At 38.3% G+C, this 25,453-nt stretch overlaps 2 protein-coding genes across 3 annotated transcripts; both read left to right on the top strand.

Moving 5' to 3' along the window:
* The first annotated feature begins 28 nt into the window (after window positions 1–28).
* Window positions 29–14,881, top strand: LOC116298249 (uncharacterized). Its single transcript, XM_089032958.1, has 15 exons — window positions 29–368; window positions 441–522; window positions 4,087–4,402; window positions 5,077–5,258; window positions 6,478–6,510; window positions 6,648–6,833; window positions 6,948–7,325; window positions 7,870–8,175; window positions 8,615–9,093; window positions 9,732–9,832; window positions 10,125–10,284; window positions 10,759–10,828; window positions 10,983–11,278; window positions 12,759–12,942; window positions 13,124–14,881. Exons 1-15 carry the CDS (start codon window positions 321–323, stop codon window positions 13,393–13,395), a joined length of 3,093 nt encoding a protein of 1,030 aa, XP_088889084.1. The 5' UTR covers window positions 29–320; the 3' UTR covers window positions 13,396–14,881.
* A 3,062-nt stretch (window positions 14,882–17,943) lies between these two features.
* On the top strand, window positions 17,944–23,523 carry LOC116298246 (retinal homeobox protein Rx1). 2 transcript variants are annotated; one of them, XM_031706634.2, is made up of 3 exons: window positions 17,944–19,259; window positions 22,200–22,477; window positions 22,749–23,523. In XM_031706634.2, the coding sequence occupies exons 1-3, from the start codon at window positions 19,040–19,042 to the stop codon at window positions 23,265–23,267; spliced, it is 1,017 nt and encodes a 338-aa protein (XP_031562494.2). In that variant the 5' UTR covers window positions 17,944–19,039; the 3' UTR covers window positions 23,268–23,523. The 2 variants fall into 2 exon arrangements, with proteins under 2 accessions (XP_031562494.2, XP_031562495.2); XM_031706635.2 differs by lacking the exon at window positions 17,944–19,259 and adding an exon at window positions 21,124–21,436.
* Window positions 23,524–25,453: the final 1,930 nt, after the last annotated feature.

Here is a 25,453-nt window from a genome sequence, read left to right on the forward strand (position 1 = left end):
CTGTGCACATTTGCTATCATTTTGATGGATTAGAGAGTCTGTTTCCTAGAAGAAAAAAATGGGCCTTTCAGCTTGATTGATCAATCAGTCAGATGTGTAATGAAGAGGGGGCTAGCTGGGAGGATCCATTTCATGTATTCTATAACAGCCTAAAATCCAGCTGGGGAAAAAAGCAGTTGGTAAACATACAGTGTATGCATGTTTATGAATAATTATTGGAGTTTAACCACAGTAATCTTGCGAATTTGCCAACAGACTCCAGTCGTCACAGGCTTGGAACAGAGCTATTTATTGACTAGGCTTATTTTTGGTCGTTAGAAATGTCCAAGAAACACGGGAATGATTTGCACGAATTGGTTCTTTTAACGGTAAGTTCAATTGAATGTTGCTTCGCCATCATTTGAAAGTGTTATAACATTTGTTCCTACACGGGTCTGCAGGTTTTTCTAGCATCAACGAACGTCCTAATAGTAGGAGGACAGGAACAAGCATTTTTACAGATTACTTCGTGTATACCAAACGGTAAGGAAAACGCAATTAAAATCCTTGGGGAAAGCATAGAGACGATGTCACAAATGATGGATGTTTGTCTAGGAAAACTTTGCGAGGTTTCTGAGGATACAAAAGCCCACCTGCAAGATTGGGTATATTTTGAATAAAAACTAACATTCTGGGTTTAAAGTATATACTTATTCCACTATGAACCAAAGAAAGAAAAATCGTCTAAAGCTATCAATTATAATTAAATCGTAGTTTTCGCTTGCGGAACAAAAATGGAATATTGATTTAGATTTGTGCAATTAGAGAAAAATATAATATGAATAAAAATACGACAGCTAGGATTGAGATGAGAAGTCATTTGTCATCGTTGAATAATTATCGCCACTGTTGGAGTGGATTTGTTTCTCTTTTCGTGTTACTATAAAAAATTCATTATGGGATATAGCATACTTCAGACAGAAAAATAGTTGATTAAATGATTGTTTTCTTTTTATAATCGGTAATCAAATGTTGTATGCTATCATTCTACTATTTTCATTACTACTCAATCGATCTATCTTAATTTTTCGCCATTTTAAAATTCACTACAAGCTAATTTAATATTATCCACAACTTATAAATTATTCGATAGAATAAAAAATTTATAGCAGGTATGTTTTTCAAACGGGACCAATACCCTGATGAGTAATATTATTAGTTTTGTCAAACCCCCTATGTTATGACTGATATAGAATTTCTCCCTGTTGCTAATCAAGCACAGTGGTTCGTTCCAATCAGATGTTGACAATCCTGATATCTCGCAATGTCTTGTGCGATTAGAAAATACTCCTCTATTTATTAGGATGTGATAACTAGCGGTTGCACTATTCACATGCACGACAACAGAGTAATGGTCAAACCGGTAGAGTGCATGCTATATATCCGTGAAAAAGTTTACTAACGAAATTGTACAAATTAGTGCAAAGTTTTGTAGGTCTGGAGTCTACTTGGGTCTATTGAGATTACTATTTGTGAAAAAAAACTTTTTGCAATTTCTTTCAACGAACGTTTTTCACGGATATATGGTATGCTCTCTAACAAAGAAGAAACAAATTCGTAAAAAAACAAAGCAATAACTCTCACCAGAGACAAATTATTAATTAGCGTGTGGTTTGGTCATAATTCGCCCAGAACCAACAAGTCAATCAAATCCACACCATAGAAAATAGACTGTTAGAAATATAATCAAATATGTATTAAGGAAACTAGTTGTACTGGCCAGAACATGTGCCGAAAGTTCGAAAACAAGAAAATGATATTAAATATATGAAACCCAGCTAGAGTTAGGTTGTTGGTTATGAGAAAGAATGAAAACAAACAGTTGCTATCAAGGCATTTTTAAAGGGGCACTTGGATGAAAATGGATGAAAATTGGAAATGACTTTAAACTTAGTTAAAAGTATCTATATGGCCCCAATAGTAGCCAAGCAACATATTTTCTTCACAGTAAAATGTGTCAGATAAAAATTATCAATTTTATTCAGCATAATATTGTGACGTCATTTACTCAACCCTATTGTTCTTTTCTCTTTTAACCCAAAATTTCTCAACTGCAAGTGGCTCACAGGCGAAAATTTTCACTGCTCTGGTTTACATAATCATAATTGAGTCAAAGTATCCACAAATACTTCAATTATTCGGACTTTGAAAAATTGGGGCGTTTTCATCCAAGTGCCCCTTTAAATCTATTGCTACATCCAACATGGCTGCCGAGCGAGAAAGGTCCTGTATTCTTTATTCACAGTTAAGAGATGCTTGCTCGGCTTTTGTGGAATAATAGTTGCTTTGTAGGCGCTCTCAGTAAACAAGCGACAGTCCAACTTCACAGCAAAACGATCTCTCTTAAATTCGTATAAGAGCTAAAAGCTACTTTAGGGAGCGGTCATTAATTATTGGGGGGGGGGGGGAGGGCCGGTAAATTTATGGGGAGGGCTGCGATTTTTTGGGCTCTCCATTAGGGAGGGCCAAAAATGTTTGGGCGCATGCTAGAGGGAGGGTCGCAATTTTCTGGGCCCCCATATAATCCACAAAAACCTCCTGTTCAATATGTATCCCATCTATAAGCTAGTTACAGAGTATAAGCCTCTGACTTTTTTGGTATGCAGACAAATTCTATTGATTTTATCAAAAACATTATTAATGAGTAGTAACACGTCCAAACCATTTTTTCTTCGTATGTATGTTTTGTTCTACACACTATAAACTCGCAAAAATGTAAAAATATCTATGATTGAGCTGCGATTGTTGTACTTTCATTGCTGCTACCATTATCAACATCAACACTATCATGACCATCTATTAAAATGAACATCTAAATCCACATTCATAAGAACTAACTAAAACTATTAACTATTTTTACTATACTTTTCCATCATAACATTTTTAAACCGATGTATTTTATAAAGAATAAGTGCCTCGCAAGCAACACCACATATCAATCTAACTGCTATGTATGCTTATAGTTTGCAACGTTCCAGACTCATATACAAAAATTAAAGCTATTTATAGGAGGGGGAGGGCTGTAATTTTTTGGGCTGTCTTGTCAGAGGGGGCCAAAATTTTTAGGCTCAAATTCTATGTGGAGCCAAAATTTTTGATCCCTAGTTTCAAATAATTTACCGGCCCTCCCCCCCCCCCCAATAATTAATGACCGCTCCCTTAGCACGGATCTTTACTGGAATGGGAATACGGCTACATAAAACCGCAAAGGGTAACCCTGAGCAAGATGGCAGAGAACTCGAAACTGCTGGAATACTTAAGAATAGTTCAATTTCCGCCTCAAGAGTTGGGAACTAGTTTAATTCATTATTCATAATTTTTAGTTAGAAAATTATATAGCTTGTAAAAGATGTCGGTCAATCCTAAATCATATAGGAGTGACGTCATCTTGCATACTACGTTTGTGGGGACGGATCACAAACGCACTATGATAAGACCATTAGATAATTATTGGGGGGAGGGGGTTGTGTAAATCCCCCAAAATTATCAAGCAAAACTTCACGTACGAAAAATATGTCGCGCAACCTTTCCTTCCAGTAAACAAATATCGAGTAAACACAAAAAAATGCTTTATAAAGAAGCTGGTACAACAAAAAAAAAAAGAAGAAAAAAAGGAAAACGAAAAAGAAAGAAAAGAAATATATCGTTCAACATAAAATCGTGCAACTCTCCCCTCCCCCCTCAATTATCTAACGTTTCATCTCTTACTACTTTTGAGTACTAAGTGTATAATGGTAGTCAAGGCAATGAATTACGAATTGAATCGTCCACAAGACGTTCATTTTCATTGACCTCTTGCAGGATATTAATACAGCAACTCAGTTAAAAAGACAAAACGATGAATATTTACTTACATCAGAATTGAATCACAAATTGATCTTTTTTTCTGAATTGAGCTGCTTTGGGAATGTCTTGCAGGGAGTCCATGAGTACGAAATAGGCCTTGCTGTCCCATTTTAAAGTAACCATTTTATAATGGTAACCAGGCTGGTTTTTGTGCAGGTCGTACTCCTTCATACTGACCAGTGCTTATCATTTCTATTCAAGATGCACACGGCACTCGACGCGACGTCTGGACTGGACTGTCCCAAGGAACATTAGCCGCACTCGAAGCTGACCCTCGTTACCCTAACAACGCGAGTACGTCAGAATTTGTACAGTCGTTGGAGGCTCCCAGAGGTCGTGGTAATATGTATGGACAGAAGCTAAGTGCTTTCTTCATCCCACCAGAAACAGGAAACTACGAGCTCCACATGGCATGTGATGATCAGTGTGAGCTAATGGTCAGCAGTGATGAAGATCCAAGCCATGCTTACTCAGTACTGAAAATTACGCAGTGGACTCCGTACAGAAATTGGAATTTGTAAGTTTTTAAAGGATATTCATGGGCAAAAGATCCCATCGTCAGATTTTTATTTTATTTTGCACGATGAAATTACATCATACTAGAAGTATAAATAAAAATGGGGGTTCCGGCGACTTCTTTTTAGCCGTCCGAATGCGTGGAGTTCAAACTTTTTACGGTAAAAAACGCGCGCGCGAGAGAGAGAGAGAGAGTGAACAACGTAGAAATGGAGGCTGTAAAAATAAGCCATAAAATTACTAAAAGAAATAAATTGATAGTACATATTTTCCCCCAGAACTCTACAAAATAACCTAAAATAGCTTTTTATAAATGTTGTGTTAAAAAGCTGAAAATATGAAATATTGTTGAGCTACAAGAGTAGACGTGGAGATAGACTTCACGTTACGTTTCCCGATTATGCCCAAAATATGTCATTTCGATTTGATCCCATCATCCGCTCCCCCCTCACCCCCCCCCCCCCCCCCCCCCCCACCGAAAAAAAAAGTTGTGATCTATAAAGTACTTTCAAAAAATAAAAAAGGGGGGATTAAAGTATAGCTATTATAAACACAAAAACAAAGCCAGACTTAAAACCCTTGTCTGAATCCCAGTCAACATACCCCTTGTACTAAAGTAGATTCACGTCCAAATACTTGTGTAGTTTCCATGGTAACTCATTTTCTTTTACCCAGTCTTCCAGGTAATGCCGCACAGCGTTCAGCTGAAATGCATTTAACCGCTGGTCACTTGTACTACGTACAGGCAATAATGGCACAAGGCCGTGGTGCCAATCATTTGTCTGTTGGCGCGAAATTCCCAAGTGGTCGATATGATAGACCTTTGTCCAATGAATATCTACTTCGATATGCACCCGGTAAGGATGGAATTTGAAGCAACCATATCATCAAAACAGGAATAGCGATACTTCACTAATGTGAGGTAAGCCTTTGTTGATCATATGCCAACCAGATCTCGATTGGCTGGTGACACAGAGCAACTTGTAACAAGCGTTTACGGATTTTGCTTGTAAACATGAAATATCGCTATTTTACGATTAGACAAGTGGGTGTAAGAGTTTGTAAGTGTGTGAAAGTGTTTGTAAGTGCGTGTGTAAGTGTGTGTAAGTGTTTGTAAGTTTGTGTAAATGTGTGTAAGTGTGTCAAGGGCGGATCCAGGGGGAGGGTCGGGGGGGTCGCGACCCCCCCTGTCATTCCTGAAGTCAAATGGGCTTCCTGTGATAAAAATGCGACTGGGATTCCATTGCCCACAAAATTTACCCCTGAGACCCCCCCTTCAAAAAAAACCCTGGATCCGCCCTTGTGTGCGTAAGTGTGTGCGTAAGTGTGTGTAAGTGTGTGTAAGTGTGTGTAAGTGTGTGTAAGTGTGTGTAAGTGTGTGTAAGTGTGTGTAAGTGTGTGTAAGTGTGTGTAAGTGTGTGTAAGTGTGTGTAAGTGTGTGTAAGTGTGTGTAAGTTTTTGTAAGTGTGTGAAAGTGTTTGTAAGTGTGTGTGTAAGAGTGGGTAAGTGTGTGTAAGTGTGTGTAAGTGTGTCTAAGTGTGTGTAAGTGTGTTTAAGTGTGTGTAAGTGTATGTAAGTGTCTGTGTAAGTGTCTGTGTAATTGTGTGAAGAGGGAAAGTGTGTAAGTGTGAATAAGTGTGGGTAACTGTGTGTAAGTGTGTGAAAGTGTGTTATAGTGTGTAATGGTCTTCCAGTTAATAGCACATGGGGCGAAGACCGCCGGAATGCCGAATGGCCTAACAAGACTCGTAGACCATTCGAGAGGTCTTATTTGTTTAGTATTAACCCACTAATTGGTCGAATAAATCGATAAAAAACAATTTTGAAATTAGTTTGAAATAATTCGTTTTTCTCGTCGTTTCAGTTTTCAAAACCGGCACTTCTCGCTACTTGTGGTCTATCATTAATACACCACTAGTGGCTCAGGCAATCAGAGCGCAGGATTCGTGATAGACCATTAGTAGGCTTGTACTTATACATGTTAACAACATTAGGAAAAGAGAAAGAATGGTGGGATCGGAAAGGGAAAACGATAGCAGTTTCGTCAACAGATCACATTGTTGTCTTGTCTTCCAGGAGCATACGGTGTGACTACCCCAGGGGAGTGGGGTTAGTGGTCGTCATGTAGTTTAACATGTTTTCGTGTTGTCTTGTCTTCCAGGAGCATACGGTGTGACTACCCCAGGGGAGTGGGGTCAGTGGTCGTCATGTAGTTTAACGTGTTTTCGTGTTGTCTTGTCTTCCAGGAGCATACGGTGTGACTACCCCAGGGGAGTGGGGTCAGTGGTCGTCGTGTAGTGTAACATGTGGTGGAGGATTACAAGTAAGGAATCGCACATGTCTGGTTCCGCTGCCTATTTTTTCACAAATGGACTTGACGGGCAAAGAAACAACGGAAACCAGGAAATGTATACCTTTCTACTCTTGTCCAGGTTTGTATTTGTTGCTATAGATACGTGTGTTTACTGCAACCTTTGCTGCGGTGCAGAGGGGGATTTAAGAGAGACCTTTGTGATGACATGTAATATATTATTTGATGTTATCAGCACCACCCGCACAAGTCCATGCCGAAACCGTCGATTCAACATCCATTCAAGTATCGTGGTCTCCCTTTATACTCAATTCGTCTTCAATGGAACTAGTAGGCTATGAAATAAACTTTCAACGTTTGTTTATGTTTCCTCGTATGTCTACAAGGAGAACAAGAAGAGCTGCCAACCAAGTCGCTACAAACCAAATCGCATTCGATCACGTGATTCATAAAGCATCAGATACAGGTCACGTGATGATACCTCCTAGTTACCAATCTGCTGTATTGAGTGGTCTGTTTTCTTATTCTACGTATTGTATACGAATTGCTACAGTTTCAAATATTTGGAAAAGTGAGCCGAGCGCATGCGTAAACGTAACTACTGCAGAAGATGGTAAGTCAGGATAGGTACGTTACCCTTGGGTACTGTACGCCAGAATCTCCGAGGCAGGGATGATGGTGCTACCAGTTACGTGGCTCAACTCAACTGTCTTACAATATAATTCTGATTTCTTCTAACTATGTCGAAGAGAGATGCTGGCCGAATAAATCTCCTAATCACTTTGGTTTTTAATAATGATGATGATGATGATGATGATGATAATAATAGTATTAATGATAATAATAATTTTTAATATTTAAAATATCTTAATCATAATAATACCTAATTGAGTAGTAGGCTACGACAGTGAGTGCGACAGTTATTTCCGATATCAGGGAAGTCCCAATATTGATATCTTCTCAGCGTTTAAACACTCAACTTTTCCAATATATGAGTGTGGTCCAGCATCTCCTTGACCACAAATGTCAATCATTATTATCGTAAACCATCAAAATGTTTTAATCAATATCGAATATAGAATAAATGTAGCAAAGAGTGGCATAACAGGATCCATGCTGAGTCAGCAATCTGTCTCCATTTGTTTTGATTTTTTTAGTTCCAAGCTCAGCGCCGTTAAACGTAACAACGAAAAACCTGACAAGTGTCCATAAAGTTGAAGTCACGTGGACGACTGTTCCGTCGGGAAAACACAACGGAATAGTACTTGGGTACCACATCAGAGTTCGCCCGCTGACCATCGCTAATGCGAAGCCCAAAGACGCAAGCGAAAAGGTTTTTACTGTGTTGATACCACTTGTTACGACAGTGCTGACAGGACTGGAATCGTTTACTGTCTACAGTATCCAGATAGCCGCCTTCACGGCGATAGGAGATGGACCTTACAGTCCACCAGTCATTGCTGGTAAGTCTATTGTCAACAACATGATCTCAAATAAAGATATTAATTATAGACATATTTTACTGAGTATCTCAATTCTGATTGGTCGAGAGTCCTCAGCCAATCCCTGATATCGTGTGAACTCGACATGATAAATGTATTATCTGTACGTTTTCCTGCAGATAATACATTTATCATGTCAAGTTCATTCAAGGTGTCGCTGTGGTAGCTTTGTTTTTATTTATTATGTATATTTATTTCCAGAATTATGTACAAAAAAAATTATTTAAGGAATCCTTAACTTATTTTCATATATTTTATGAAGAATTCTCGAAATATTTCTGAATTAAGCATTTTGCGTTTTTCAGGCGACATCATGGCGTGTTTATAATTCTTGTCTCTATAATTTAATGTTCATGTTAATGTTTTTCTAGTTTACAAAATGTATACTCGTTCCTTATAGAAACCTGCCGCTGTCCAAAACGAATGTACGCCAATTGGTGGATTCTTCCTCCTCTAACGACTAGGTCAGGAGGCGTGTCTCGCGGTATATTCCCAACATTGCTATCCAATATGATCAAATACGCATGCGCGCTGTGCAAAGGCCATAGACAAACTGTACTAGAGTTGGATAAAACAAATCCTAAAGAAAAGAATCACTCATTTGCCCTGAAAGAAAACCAACTTCAGGTCAGAAAAGCCATCAAACGTACAGTTCATGTTAGTTATCCGCTGAGTGTAGAGAAGACAGAACAGTTGTCTGGTGAGGGTTTTCAGTTCGTACCTGTGATCGAGGTGTCCTCAGCTGTCGTATATATCAAGAAGAAATTATCTTATGAAGTATATGCCAAGATGCTTGGCTCATCTCTGTTCAGCTGCTGGCCAATGACCGTCTTGGTTTTCGTACTCTCCTTACTTGCTGGCACCATACTGTGTATTCTGGTACGTCTGTCTTAAATTACTCTTACTTCAAGCTATACACCTATTTCAATGAACGTTTCATCGCCAAAAGGCGATAGGCAATAGGCAAAAAGCTATAGGAGATAGTTCAAGAATAGTTCAAGATCCAAGAATAGCTGGAATGACTTGGGTTTCTGCTTCTTATTCTCGTCAAGAACATGGACCTTAGTGTTGAGACTGTTCAATGTTCTTTGTATTCAACGAAACCATTTCTATGTTGGAATAACCTATCGTCTATTGTCTTTGATTGAAATAGGTGTATACAGCTATTTCAAAAAATGTTGAAGGGGAGAACGGACATAGGTAATAAGCGATAGGCGATAATTGGTAGGAGATAGGTCATTCCAAGATGCACGAATAGCTGGAATGACTTGTATTTCTTATCACTATTCTTGTAAACAAAAGCTAACCACACAGATGTTGTTGTTGAAATAGTTAGTGTTCACATATAGTCAATGCCAAACCATTTTAAAACGCCTGGATTATTCGTGTTTAGATGTATGCCCACTGTGCCTCTTGGTCGAGCAATCGCCAGTCACCGATCGCAATTTGCCGTTCGCCCCTTCAACGTTTTTTTTTTGAAATAGCTGTATGACATATGTTTAATCTTCCTGATACAGGAGACGATATCTTACCCGCAACAGGTCATGGGCAATTCATCGTTCTTGAGAGCAATATACGAATATTCTTGGTGTGCATTCATATCAATGACCAGCGTCGGGTGAGTTACTCTTTACACACGAGGAGCTACGAGGTTAGGGTGCGTTAGTTGTGACATATTTCCGGATTCAACTGCTCGCAAAAATTGCTAAAATGAAGCGAAAAGTGTTCTCAATTACTGAGCCTCCAATTAAAACAATTAGAAATTTGAAAAAAAATGTTGTCATGAAAAAAAAGCACGAAAAATCTTTTTAGAACTGCTTTTCTCTTTGGACCCACAAGTCGTTTCTCCATATGATTGAAGTAACACCATTAGCATAGTCATGCCTGAATGATCTGTATTTGATGGACAGGTATGGAGATCGCTTCGCTCGGTCCAATCAGGGACGAATATTCACCATGCTTTGGTTCATCGTTGGTTACGTCGTCACAAGTATATTCGTCGCTACACTTGCATCTTCGCTTAACGTTAAAGTTGTTGTTACAACGAAAAGTCCCTCACAGGGAGGAAAGGTAATGATGCCGCTGAATGAGATTGTGAATAGGTTATGACACCGAGCGGCAAAAGTTTCTCTGTTACAGTAAATGGGCCTTACACAGGCGGCTACCATGTTGACTGGAACAATAGATTTTTCCAAGAGCAGCCTTACATTCGAGCGCTTGAGAATAAATTGGTGAAGACTAAACATGGCTGCCCCGTGAGTAAGGCCAATGACATAAAAGCACATTTTACTGAGCAAATCACCGGAAGTCTCACCAAAAAGATACGGATAATTTGTCCCCGATTGCACCAGACTACAAAAAGTGGTTTTTGCGGTCCTGTAGCGATGATGATTGCCTAGAAGGGATCAAAGGTTTTTGTGGCATAACGATACGATCCTTTTAATCAATCAATCAATCAATCATTTTTATTACTTATACTATAAATATTTACACTGCACAAAAGTTACATTATGGCTATTTTTGGTTTATGTACTTATTTGATAGGTTGGTGTTCTTGAGAAGACCGTAGAGTATCGTGTTGCTACTAAAATCAATGGCACCAAAGGAACAAAATGTAAGTCATCGATCGAACTAGAATAATATCACGGATGTCCTGACTGACTGACTGACTGACTGACTGACTGACTGACTGACTGACTGACTGACTGACTGACTGACTGACTGACTGTCTGACTGACTGACTGACTGACTGATCTGTTCTATCTAAGGTATATCATACAAGACATTGGAAAAAATGTTGATCGATCTCAAACAAGGCTACATAGATGGTATCTTATTGGACACGTTAAGCTCAAACAATCTGAACAGATCTGTTCTTCCCGATACTACGTACGATGTGGCGAAAGCGTTTGATATCTCGTTCAGCTATGGGATCGGCCTATCAGGAGATGCAATCAAACTGGAAAGGTTATTCAATGAATACATTAAGAACAACCCTGTTAGTCTGCAGGATAAAAGAAAGAAAAAGGATTCGACTCAAATAGCAAAGCAGGCCGCACATGAGGTAAGTGTAACCCACCAGGCTATAATGGTCACTAGGGACCTACAACCCTGTTCGTTAAGTTGATCTCTACGTGATTCCCCACCCACCAGGCTATAGTGGTCACTAAGGACGTACAACCCTGTTGTATACGATGATCTCCACGTGATTCCCCACCCACCAGGCTATAGTGGTCACTAGGGACGTACAACCCTGTTCGTTAAGTTGATCTCCACGTGATTCCCCACCCACCAGGCTATAGTGGTCACTAGGGATGTACAACCCTGTTCGTTAAGTTGATCTCTACGTGATTCCCCACCCACCAGGCTATAGTGGTCACTAAGGACGTACAACCCTGTTGTTTACGATGATCTCCACGTGATTCCCCACCCACCAGGCTATAGTGGTCACTAAGGACGTACAACCCTGTTGTATACGATGATCTCCACGTGATTCCCCACCCACCAGGCTATAGTGGTCACTAGGGACGTACAACCCTGTTCGTTAAGTTGATCTCCACGTGATTCCCCACCCACCAGGCTATAGTGGTCACTAGGGACGTACAACCCTGTTCGTTAAGTTGATCACCACGTGATTCCCCACCCACCAGGCTATAGTGGTCACTAGGGACGTACAACCCTGTTCGTTAAGTTGATCTCTACGTGATTCCCCACCCACCAAGCTATAGTGGTCACTAAGAACGTACAACCCTGTTGTATACGATGATCTCCACGTGATTCCCCACCCACCAGGCTATAGTGGTCACTAGGGACGTACAACCCTGTTCGTTAAGTTGATCTCCACGTGATTCCCCACCCACCAGGCTATAGTGGTCACTAGGGACGTACAACCCTGTTGTATACGATGATCTCCACGTGATTCCCCACCCACCAGGCTATAGTGGTCACTAGGGACGTACAACCCTGTTGTATACGATGATCTCCACGTGATTCCCCACCCACCAGGCTATAGTGGTCACTAGGGACGTACAACCCTGTTCGTTAAGTTGATCTCCACGTGATTCCCCACCCACCAGGCTATAGTGGTCACTAGGGACGTACAACCCTGTTCGTTAAGTTGATCACCACGTGATTCCCCACCCACCAGGCTATAGTGGTCACTAGGGACGTACAACCCTGTTCGTTACGTTGATCTCCACGTGATTCCCCACCCACCAGGCTATAGTGGTCACTAGGGACGTACAACCCTATTCGTTAAGTTGATCTCTACGTGATTCCCCACCCACCAGGCTATAGTGGTCACTAGGGACGTACAACCCTGTTCGTTAAGTTGATCTCCACGTGATTCCCCACCCACCAGGCTATAGTGGTCACTAGGGACGTACAACCCTGTTCGTTAAGTTGATCTCCACGTGATTCCCCACCCACCAGGCTATAGTGGTCACTAGGGACGTACAACCCTGTTGTTTACGATGATGTCCACGTGATTCCACACCCAACACACTGAGGTGATGACTCAGGCTGTTTCTTTTTTATCGTTTCAGGCCCAAAGCGAAACTCTATTAACCAAAGTAAAAGAAAAGCAAATAAATTTTTTCGATCCAAGAAACACGTTGTACGCCATGTCTGTGTACTTCTCGTCAGGGATTCTGATTGGATCCATCTTAAGTGGAATTTTCTATTATTATATTTGCAATCGAAAAAGACCAATAAAGCGAACAGAGGAAGGTACGAGATTTAAATTATTTGGATAACCAAATTACCAAACAAAATAACACGAGGTCTTTATGGATCGAGTAAAGACTGACTGTTTGGCACTGTTTAACTATACCACTATAGCACACAGTTAACAAAGTTCAATGGCAAATTTTCAACTATTTATCAACATTATTATTTTATGTGTCTTTAGTTCCAGTTCAGTTAACCCCGGATCTCCATTCCGAATACGCTTTAATGCGTTTAATCAAGTACAAAGCAGAATTACGCGAATTTTTGGAAACATTTCATCAAAGATGTCTGTCAATTTCCCACAAACTGAAATCAAAACACAAAGAAGAAAGAAGATTGTTGCTATGTGAATTACGTCATTCCAGGAACTCACGTGAATATCGTCTAGTACCTACGATGATACAGCATCACCGAGAATTCAAAGAAAATGGCTACAGAGAAACAGTGTTATAGACATGTATACAGCTATTTAGAGAAAGGTTGGTCAGTAAATGGTGGTTTGCTTTGTAGGCCCAAACTGCAAATTTCACGACAATATGCACTTTTATCAAACTTTATCTGCATGTTTATTCCGGTTTCTGATATCACATATTTACATATCATTCAAATGATCCTTAATTATTAGGTAGCCAGCCAACCGCATGCTTAGAATTAGGCCACTTCAGGTGTCCTATGGATTATACCAGAGCCCTCGTTCTTCACCGCAAGCCAAAAAAAAAAACGCAGGCTCTGTGTACGAGATTGTTTGCAACAATATTACTATAATGGCAGAGTGAGTATGAATGTGGTCTTTCAAGGGTTAGCAAAAACGATACTACAGAGAGTTTAAGCATTTCGTTTACGGCTAAAATGAATATTCTGCACTGAAGTCGAGTCTAGCCCTGAGCAGCAAGAGAACTCGAAACTGGAGTATTTAGTACAAAGTATGGTGGGTAACACCAAAGCTATTTCCATTAAGGTGGCTGCCTACTTTTGAACGTTCGATTTGAGCCCACGATGTGCGCTCGCTCAAAAACCGCTGAAAAATCTACAAGATTTTATTGAAGAACCATACGCGTTTTGAGCTTCAACAGGGCAAAACCCTCAAATTTTGCACGGGACTCTATATCTTTTGATAGCTCATTCGAAAAAACTCCTAAAAATCTAGGTTATATCAACATTTTAGGAAAAGTTTAAATCAGGAACACGTGAAAAAATAGATTTTTGTAGGGATTTTTGTTCGACTTTATGAGATTTTTTAAGAGCACCGAAACTACAAAATATGACAAATCAATGTATCTCTCTGTCTTTTTGTCGAAAATTTCCATGTATTATTGTAGAAGGATTGACTAGCCTTCGTTCGTGCAATCATATAGTCTGCAAATAACTATTATCTTATGAATCTTAATTTTTTTCTTATCACTTCCGGTGGCGCAATTTTTACTCCAAAAGCTCGTGCGTAGGCTTCCATTAAATGCTGATTATCTCAAAAACAAGCTCGGGACACCCTATTTTTCTTTCCAGATTTGGAATCAGCATTAAATTTCAATTCGGAAAATCGAAGTTTTAAAAAAAGCTTAAATCAATTTCCAAAAGTAGGCAGTCACCTTAAATTAGATTATATTTCCATTACAAAAGCAAAACCATTGCGAAGACAATCGTCTGTACGATGAGCTATACGATAGAACCGCTCTGCCTGGCGCTGGCTCGTTGCTTAAGTAACTATAGAGCGATAAACTGATAACTAATCTTTCTTAGTGTTGAGCTTCTTGTATATATTTTATTTCATATTTGTCTGATTTAATATCAATGTATTTTTCGTATTTTTTTTACGACTTTTTTATTTTATTTAATTTTAAAATGCTACGCTAGGTTTTGGTGGAATGTTTCAACCGATGCTGAAGAGACTGAGTTGCCAAAATTCAATAAAAAATAACACATTGGTGTTTATTATTAATGACGACTGGCTGGATAATGCGAATTCTTCAACAGAATTAGATCACTTAAACCACTATAGTCAATCTATAAATATAGTAGTTATAGATCGTATGCAGGATATCAATAACTTGTAGATTTCTCGAATGATTTATGTGACCTTGATTGAAAGCTGTGAAATAATTATACACTAACTACCTTAATTATAAACACGAAAAGGCAGCCTGCAGGGATGATGTGGGCGCTTGACATGAACGTGCGGGTTACGTGCGGTTAGTCGTGGACTGCTACGATTATCATGACTTAAAAACAAAAACTTCACGGAAACGATACGCGACAACTGAGTCGAAAGAGCGCGCGGTCAGCAGAATTGAAAGTCACAAAAGTGAAAGAGTAGTTGGTTCAGATGACGAGTGATTACCACAGCAACCAACGAAGTACAAACTTCATCAAAAAGATTTATTTGGGTTTGATGCCGCTTCCTTGGTCGGCAGAAGAACCTCATAAACACAGTTATTGAAAAAGAATTATTAATTAAGAATAAAAGTAAACAACGATTAGACCGCTTATTTCTGACCAATATTAAATTTCCGCTGTCCTGTACCAAATATTCGTCGGTCTTTTACATGTTTTAAATACCCTTCCTTAGATAGTCGATTGGTTCGAGTAATTACTAGAACAAGACTAAGAAACCAAATTATTACCTAATGAAAAGTGTTTTGTCTCGGATTAAAGTAGCACTTGAGATGATAACAAGAGGGATGGGTTCAAATGCCGACATATCAGCGGGATTCTACGTGGCCCGGCCGAGTCCCTCGCCACCATGATTCGTGCTAGATAAATGAACTGTAAATATTGATTCATTTTGATATCAAAGAGAAAGAAACGTCGTTAAGTTTTGAAAACTTGGGGTGCCGAGATATCGATTTAAAAAAAAACTAAACAGAAAACTACGATATAAACAAGAAGACCTCTCGTATCAAAAATATCTCTGGTTCTAGGATCCAGTCCCATTAACCGAGGAGGTGGGAGGGATTTGATTGCGGGTAAATAATCATTAAGTAAGTTATCAGTTATTTAACAGTTTTTCTAAAGTATTCAAATATGATGTCCCATACCGCCGAGTTATCTATAGAAACTATTATGAACTAAATATATTTCAATTTGTACAGAACACGTATTTTGGTCTGTCAATCATGAGGTACATATATCTATACTAATATTCTTTTCATTACCTCAAGTCAGTTCTGTTATATCAGTCCAGTTTTCAATGCGTATCCCGTCTTGTCGAATGATTGAATCAAATGCGCCGCTTTTCGCCGCTGGCAAATATTTTGCATTCAAAAACAAAAACTACAAAGTGAAGAGGTTGTTTTGAAAACAAACACGAGTGATATCACAATCCACTTGATTCTCAGAATCATCATTATCAACCACTCTCAAAATCCAACTTAGCAAAATTGGTGAAAAAACCTTTAAGAGATTATTTTTTCGCCCCAGTTCCGTTCCCAAATTTCCGACAGCATTGATTTGATTTGATTCATAATTCATTCCATAAAATAAGGGCAAAGCTACGTGGACTGAATGAATGAAAAGAAGAAGAAAAAAAGAAACAAGAATTAACTCGAAACATCTTGTGGAAGATTTTTTTTAAACGCTTGGGACAACGGTAAAGTCCTTCAGTCGGGGCCAGTAAACCTAGAGAGAAATTATTGATAACTGTAAACACCGTTAGCATAAAGCCCAAGGTATCTATCTTTATCTGTTAGCGGAACTTTAACAACTAACAATAATGATGATAGTAATAAGGACTATATTTGAAGAGCATTTAAGACAAGAGAAAACTTATGACACAGTGTCTCGAGTGATAAATACATAATGATAAATTAATTAGCAACTCGTTTCATGTCTATTTATCGTGATATTTATCGTCAGTTTAAAATCTTCAACACTGAGAGTTATCTATCGCGGTTCAATACTTATTACTGCAGTTAAGTGCAGATGAAATGTTAGAAGGTATGTAAGATAACGATACTAGTTACTGAGCTAAACGTTTCGCCACAGAAAGTGCTATAGCATGGTGGCATGGCCTGCCTACATGTTAATCACTTCTTATTTCATCCAGTTAAGACTCGGGCGTTATTTGATTGCCAAGATCAATTTAGTCCAATTAACCATAGTTTACTGCCGTACACCATTAAAATCCAATTCTTTTTAGTCGAGCCGAGTCTGCCTTTCACATCCAAACAAAAGCCAATAGCTATTCTCTTGCAGCAGACTAGAGACGGAAGCTTGAACGGATACACTTAATGAAAATAATAAATTTTCATTTAGAGCACTTTATAGTAATTTTCAGACTAAATTGACTGATAGTAGCGAAAAACATTGCAAACCTTTCCAAAGTGATGAAGTTTCCTTCAATAGAGTTTGCTGTTTGTCTTCAAAACAGTAAAATTGAGAGGGTTTTTATGAAAGGCAACTAACCTCTTGATTTTATTGACAAGAGGATCCCAAGGTTTGTGCTTAAGAGAATGTGTATGGACAGAATAGAAAGCATTACAGCTCACCCATGACAAGGATTCACTCTAATAAAGCCGCAGAGAGCTGATTCTTGTTTATTTATAATTTCCTGTGTTGGACGAAGCTCTTCTCATTAAGTTGTGCGGTCCTTCAAAGCTGCTAATTAAGGGATGATATTAATTAAAGGGTTAATTACATATCAATAGAGGTTGACAGGTCGGTGAAAGGACTGAGATAACTCCTTAACGGCTCAAACAAACCGAATCAAACCTAAGCCATCAAATACACCGAGAGAAAAAGCTAAACACCCTAGATAAACATTGCCCAGTTTTGAGCCACCTCGCAGGGTAATACTATAAGCCTAGCAGCTTTGGCTTGTCTGCGTCAAGGCGAAAAGATCTGCCGGCAGGAGTGAGGCTGCCTGGCTAGCTTGCTAGACTAGTCTATTATGATTCGTTTGGAGTAGAGTGATTAATTTGTAGCGCACAGTTGAAGTACTGTGTTTATGGATGATTTGAGCTCGTTAGCAATCTATTTAAAATTGTCATAACATAGTATAATGGTAGACACCGCGAATAACACGCAAAAATCTAGTTTATATTGAGATAATTATAGCAATAATAACCCCTTACTGGAACTAACTCGGGATATAAAGTAGTTTATGTTGTGACCAGTAGAAAAGAAGATTCCACCGAGAGAGGATATTTAACACTTCTTTTATCGCCATGAAATGAGGAAGTTGACAGATTTCTGATCACATCGTAATTAGGTTGATATTGACTTAAAGGAGTTGGAAAATCTGTTTTTACTATCGCAGGTTTCCCCGAGGCTAATGTTCTCTGTATTCGGTGAAATATCTTAGTCATTTCTAAATGTTATAATTCCGTTGAGAGATTTAATAACCACGTCAAGAGAGGATTTAGAGAGGTTAGTCAGATCACGCCCAAGTACGTAGAAAACCTTATCCCGACTCGATCGGCATTGGTAGCTGGACTTAGAAAGTCTCTCAACTTGATCACTCGGGAAACAAAGTACTGATCCGGTTGTCAGGGTAAGCTAGACGTTCTTAATTAAAGGGATTTCAGCCAAATGACACGCAAAACTTGGCGGCAATTAATATCAATTAATACCCATCACATATGTGTAAATTTCATTATTTCAAATTTTCATTTCTGGACTCATTGTTTGCTCAAGCCCCTTGCCAGTGTCACTGTAGGCGTAGATATTCGGTAGTAAAAGTGTTTTTTTTCGCATCACTTACTGCCATTACGCGCGTTACAACGAGGAAATGGCCAGTATACATCTTGAAGACTATCACGACTTACCGATCAAATCAAATCGATTTTGCTAGGTCGTTTTCATGCCAAGTATTTAATGTTCATATAATTAGGTGCTTATTGAAGCCCATAAGATTGTTATGTTAATCTAGATAGAGATTAATGTTAATAGACTCTGATTATATTTTCGTTCCGTCAATGTTTTCTAAATAAAGTGTGCTTCAAACGAAGCCTTCTGATTGGTCACATTTTCACATCGAGGTAGGACCGGCTGTTTTATCTGAGGGTGGCTGGTTGACAAAACCTTGACTTATTATCAGAGGTATAATCTTCAACACGGAGGCTAACATTCGTACAGTGAGTTCTAGAGGCTCTAGCTAAAGTAAATGATCAGTACGATACGAGTGATGGAGGCTGAGGAAGAAGTACAGAATACTACCTCTAATAATAATAAGCCAACCTCACTTTCGCATAGCATTCGTGACATCTTGGGCCTCGCTACTTCCCGACAAGAGAGCGTCAATGATCAAGTGGATGAACGAAATAACACAGATAAGTCAGAAGAACAGAACAGAAAAGACGACAATAACAAGAGTTGTAATCCTGGTAAGTTCCTTTTTCACTTTGAACTAGAAGTTGTTTTCTATGGCACTGCCGAATGCCGCACTCGGCTAACGGCAGTATGCTATCCATACAGCCACTTATCTACTTATTATTATAGCTATCTTATCATATTCTTGGTACTCTACTGAAGATAGATAGACTGACTAGCTATATTTCTCTCTCTTGAAAGATAAAGATAGACTTATAGCAACCATCTTGAAAATAACTCCATTTGCGAGGTCATGTTTACGCGTCAGAGCTGCCTGCAATTATTAACAAACGCACACTAAGAAAACTTAACGTAAAGAACTGTAGTCTCTAGTACCTATATATGCCATCACTGGTAGTAATATCGATAATGGTGTCAGATTATGGTTAAGATATAAGCTCGACAGATCGAGGCCACACAGTTTAGGGGCTTTTATTTGGTGCTTGTTTTAGTCTAATCAAAACAAATGATCAGGCGAGATAGTTCAGTAAAAGATCAACTGCGTGTTTCTTAAATTGTTTTCTATTGAGAAAGAAATCTTCACTGAATGAATGAGTGTTTGTTTATGACATGACAGAGACTTTGTTAGCATTCTTTATCAAATTCTATTCATTGGCCGGCCCGGGTAGGCTATAACAATATTAAAAACTTTCAAAAGAAACCATCTTGCACTTAGATTGAATGTAGACTACAAGTCTACTGATCATTTCATGTAGTGATCATAGATACCAATGTTAGACACCCATGCTAAAAATGAGACCATGCACAAGGATCATATCTGCTCTGCGCTTACTGGGGCAAAGTGGAAACTTAATATGCCAACGCCTCGTCTAATATCGATCTTCCTGCCTAGCCGAACGTGAGGTAAATGAACTTTCTGTAGGACAAGAATGCTTTAAACTTTACGGATCAGCAAGAAGTAACATTATGTCCTGATCGAGGTAATGCAAGGACACTTGCAGCTTTAGGTAGCTAAAAAGCAGTTGAAAACTGCTAACTTTTAGAACTTGAATACCACAAGAATACCCCTCCAATCTTAAGACACATATTTCTGTTTTAAACAACCTTGCGTCTAGGGGAGAAAAATAAAATGAAACATGACCATTCGTTTTCCACTGATTCATTTCCCATAACGATTTTTGTTTCGATTGTAGAATATTATAAAGACTTTAACCGCTAGGACATGATAACCTCTCGATATGGTTGTCTCTTTAACATAAGAGTTCCTTTCTTTATGAAGTTATAACAATAAAATGAATTAAGTTAACTAATGCTGGCAACACTGACTAATCAGTCAGCAGGGCAAAACCAACCAAAAAACACAAGTAACTAAAAAATTAAAAGTGGCTGTTTTATTTCAACGTCATTGAGCCAATGAAGCCCTGTACTTAGCCTTATAACACTCACATCATGTATAATTCCAGTGTTTGTCGCAAATTCAAAGATAGACATTTTTCTTCATATCTTTCTATCGCTAGGTTTCCGCCTTTTAAACAATAAGTCATGTTGTACAAAACGAGAAAAGAAAAAGACTAAAAGAATGTAACAGGTTTTTAAAAGACTTTAAAAGCAGTTGCTATTTTTTCTTGTTTCAACTGTTTTGAAAGAAGAAATGCTAATCATTTGGCAGGGTTGTGTTAGTCAGGAGCTGACTCACTCGTCAATCAGTCAGTTCAGTGTCTCAATCAGTCCAGATGTTTACATCTTGGTCCAGATAGAATCCAATTCAATGACTAATTTACATCTTTTCTTTCTCATCGGTTGCCATTGTAGAACTCACACTGAGCTCAATAAATTCCCCTCAACCATTTCCAAATTTTTTCGATTAATATTTTAGAAATAACAGAAAGATCGAAAATCCAAATAAAGTGGCTTGATCAAAAGCTGTAATGCGGCTCTTAAGTTGTCTCAAATGACACTAGGTAATTTTCTATAAGGTCTAATCGATTCGAGCAAAAGTTCAAAATGGATTGATAATTAATGGTTATGACAAGGTGTTAGTGAGAGAAGAGCTGATAAATGAGGATTTATAAGCGATAAGAATGAGCCGTTTTTTTGCACAGCAGAGGCATCATTCAGAACCCTTGACTACTGTGACTCAATGTGCTCAAGGTAGACATTTAACAATACTGAAAAAAACACCAAGAAATATACTGGACCTATTCGACTATCACCATGACCAAACAACAAGGTTTGTTGTGTAGTTTAGAGCCAACTTAATCCAAAAACCGTATCTTGTATTTCACATTTTATAGCGCTACTATTAATAGCTCTGTGGCTCAAAAAGCCCAACAACCGTGCGTTTCAATTTTAAGGACTTTACCAACATAAAAGCCGCTTTTCTATTTCAGTGAAGATTTAAATTTCTTATATTAATTTCACTTAATAGATATGTAGAATTATAAAGTTGTTGGTGAAGATTTAGCGGTTTTCCAACATTTCATATGATACAAAGAGAAAGAACCCAATTACAGTGTGAAGTTAATAGTTCTCTACTCAATTAGACCGCGCTACGACCCACAAACCACCACTGTAGGGCTTTACAGCCATAAGGATTCATGACTGACTTGCATGATCGGGCCTGCTTATTTTATGAAGCAAAATGGCGAATTTCTTTGACAGTTTAACTAGACATCAATAGTTTTGTTTAAGTTTGCGAGCGCTGGTCTCCATTTTGTGCTTATATTCAGTTTTTAAGGCATTCACGCTGAGAATGTAAGGTTTGGACTTTAAAATGCCGGTTATCGATATTATCACTATTATCATCTAACAAGTCGAAAGCGGTTTTTTGTACAAGTGACAGTGTTATTTCAAAATATCACAGACTTTTCTTGGAATTTTTCACATATTTCATTCATTCATTTATTGATCCGCACAATTACGGGGACGTTCCTCATACAGTGACAACGCTAGGTTTGCTAACATTTTGTGTGTGTGTGTGTGTGTGTTTTTAGTCACAGAATCTAAAGATAGCGCAGTGGGTTCTCCGATGTCAGAACGATCAAGACCTGCTTCTGCTGGTTCTCAAGAAGACAATTTAGAAAATATAGAACTCGATTCAGCAGAAGAAGCAAATAATTCGACGAAGAAAAAGAAAACGAGATACCGAACGACATTTAGTCAGTTCCAAATCGAAGAGCTGGAAAGAGCCTTCGATAAAGCACCGTATCCTGATGTGTTTGCTAGGGAAGAATTAGCATCGAAACTGGGACTAACAGAAGCTAGAATACAGGTACGTCTAATACGATTACAGTAGTATGTCGGGATTAGATTAACGAGCTAATTTGAATTGAAAAAATACTGGAAATAACGGGGGGACTTTGATATAGATCAGCACAAAACAATATCATATTATACCTCTATGAAATATTGTCCACTTTGGGAAAAAAAGAAGAAAAATTCCAAGTTGAAACCATCAGTATTTTGATCTTTTTAAGTCCCTTAAAGTATGTAATACAAATAGCAAGGATTGGATACGTGATTATTGGTTATTCGTTTTTCAGGTCTGGTTTCAAAATCGACGAGCAAAGTGGCGCAAGAGGGAGAAGCTTTGTGGTTTTGGTCCAGGAATGGTTGGCCCAGGTCTGCCATACCCATGGATCCACGATGTCGGTCCTTCTCCGTCCCATCCATTCTATCATCCATCCAATCCTGTTTCTACCCCACCTAGAGAACTTTGCACCTCGTATTTTGCTGCCTCTCACTACGCACAACCACCATACTCCTACTATAAACCCAATACGCCTTCATTAGCCCGCGCTATACCGTCCTGTAGCGGTCATTTTCGCGAGTGTGGTTGTTCTATCGGAGGTAGCCTATACCCTGGTGGATCCCAGGTAGGGTCCTGTATGGTACTACCGGGTTATTGTCCAGAGCCGGACATCAAAACTAGAGTGGATACGATAGAGTTAAAGAGGGGTGATCTTCACAAGGAAGGTTCCAGGGTGTCAAGTATTGCTTCGCTACGATTACGAGCCAAAGAACACGAGATGAACCTCGTTCATTATCTCAATACCAACTAAATAATCCTTGAATGTTACGAATTATTGTAAATACTTTGATACATATCTCCCTCATCACTGCGTAGATTCTATATTCTTACTTGATATATATGCGTATAGTTAAAAGAAAAATGAACGCATCAAATAAACTACAAAGAAATAAAAGAACTTAATTTAAAGGTTGTAGGCGTCAGTGATTTCCTTCCACCCTAACCCACGTTATACCAGTTAAAATTGATATTAAGACAAACGAAAAATAAATAATTTTACCTATCAACACTTTGTTATTCGGTCATTCATTCATTCGATTGAATTTTTTACGCGATATAATGACCGATGTGTTAACACGTAAATTTATTCACCTAGGGTTAACTAGTTATAGATAAAAGAGCTAGATTTCAGTTGCAACTTTCTTCTATTCTGTTACAGTATATAAAGAAGACGGTTAACGGGCTTTCCGCCTGAAACATTTAATATTGGAGGTACCACATATCCATCCAATCACATCAATGTGCTGTTCTTATTAGCCAATCAGATTGCCTAAAGTTTCCATTCGTTCTAAAATGTTGCTCGTCGAGTTATATTTGCGAGACAAAAACAGCGACAAACAGACCTGACTGATACTGAACACCACTACAACTATTTAATCATTAACGTCATATTTAGATGTTGAAATTTTTATCAGTTCATTAATCTAAAGGATTAGAGATAGGTGTGTTTTAGTTTATAAATGTTTTATAGCGACCTCAAACGACTATTTAACAAATGATAGATAAAGAAGCTTGCTAGCGTCAAAGGGGCCTCAGTCAAACGCCGAATACCAAGGATTGACTGAGTCGATCCATGAATGCTAGTCAGTTATTGTCGGGATTGATTTGGCAGTGAATAGCACTAAAATTGCTCTCAATAAGCTCCTCACTGCAGGAACATCCAAAAAACTATTAAAAATGCACCTATCGTCTGTCGTCAAAAGAAATTAATACCTACATGAGCTCCACAAGTAAACTCAAATAGGTTGGAAGATAAACTGCTTGGTTTTTCGGAATCTATTGAATCAATAATTTTAGAAAAATTATTGAAAGTAAAGAAAGAGTGAAATGTTGAAATGGTTTGAGCAGAAGGTTAAACGTGTGGGGGTATCTTTGTTATTCAGCTCAGGCGCGTAGGACCCAATTAACTCTTTTCCTTTGATAATTGAATCTCGATCAAAAGGTTTTCTCATTTGGACATCAATACACCTTTCTGTGTATTTGTCTTTGTTTGTTAATATTGGTAAAATGAAGAGTTTTCAGAGCAGTCAAAAGCTGATTACCGTCAAGCAATCTTTTAGGTTATACAGACCCACAAAAGACTTGATTTCGGCGATTATTTCATAATAACACTCAAATAAACAAAATCTAAATAAGAATATTCATTACTAAACAGATCAAGATGGTTACAGCCGTACCCGCCAATGAAGGGAATTACCTATCATAATTAGATCGGCTGATTCAATTCTTTGTCAAGCCTAGGATTATGAATTAATCTTTGCTCCAAATCTTTACCTGTCTGTTTGGTCAGTGATACGCTGGTTTCAATATTCCATAGTGCCGTGAAACCATTTGAAATAAATGTAATATGTGCAGTTAGGGAAAGGGTCCTGGAAGGTACGTGTTTTCCAGTCATGAGAGAACAGCACTCACATCAGAATATTGGCTCGTCATAGTTGAAAACAAATTATTGCCTGATATTACTCTTTGTTTTGTGCTCCACAGGTCTAACTGTGTTGTTTTGCCGTTTTCATTCAGCACAGACTCACACTACTAAATTAAATGCCGGGGATAAATGATGACTGAAAGAAATAACCTTTTGTTCATTCACTATTTCTAGAAGGGGTATTTAATTTTGCAGAAACTTGTTTTCTTTTAGAAACCTTTCAAGCTAAAATATTTGTTTTTACAGATAGTTTTGAGGTCACGATTAATCTAGATAATACTATATTTAGATATTCATTTGTTTTTGCTTTATCTTTAGGTAAAATAACTAGTTAAATTTTTCCCCATAATCTATAGAATCTGATTAGACTTTTTTTATAAGACTACGCTATGTACGGCCAGGACTTCACTCATTGCCAATGTACAAGTTAAACGTTAATGAGCCAAGAGAAAAAAGAAAGGTTATTTTTAAAGGATTTTTCCTCCTAAGAACGTTAATTTTAAATTAAGGCA

Source organism: Actinia tenebrosa, unplaced genomic scaffold (genome assembly GCF_029948245.1).
Source record: "Actinia tenebrosa isolate PJP-AT-01 unplaced genomic scaffold, QUT_ActTen_1.0 PGA_scaffold0__85_contigs__length_37466705, whole genome shotgun sequence".
In the NCBI taxonomy this organism is placed as follows: Eukaryota; Metazoa; Cnidaria; class Anthozoa; order Actiniaria; family Actiniidae; genus Actinia; species Actinia tenebrosa.

Bases quoted from the DNA above. Each gene is read 5' to 3' on its own strand.
- LOC116298249 (XM_089032958.1), top strand. From the start codon at position 321: ATGTCCAAGAAACACGGGAATGATTTGCACGAATTGGTTCTTTTAACG. The intron at 523-4,086 runs GTAAGGAAAACG...TTTCTATTCAAG, and splicing joins TACTTCGTGTATACCAAACG to ATGCACACGGCACTCGACGC. The intron at 11,279-12,758 runs GTAAGTGTAACC...TTATCGTTTCAG, and splicing joins CAAAGCAGGCCGCACATGAG to GCCCAAAGCGAAACTCTATT.
- LOC116298246 (XM_031706634.2), top strand. From the start codon at position 19,040: ATGATCAGTACGATACGAGTGATGGAGGCTGAGGAAGAAGTACAGAAT. The intron at 19,260-22,199 runs GTAAGTTCCTTT...GTGTGTTTTTAG, and splicing joins TAACAAGAGTTGTAATCCTG to TCACAGAATCTAAAGATAGC. The intron at 22,478-22,748 runs GTACGTCTAATA...TTCGTTTTTCAG, and splicing joins TAACAGAAGCTAGAATACAG to GTCTGGTTTCAAAATCGACG.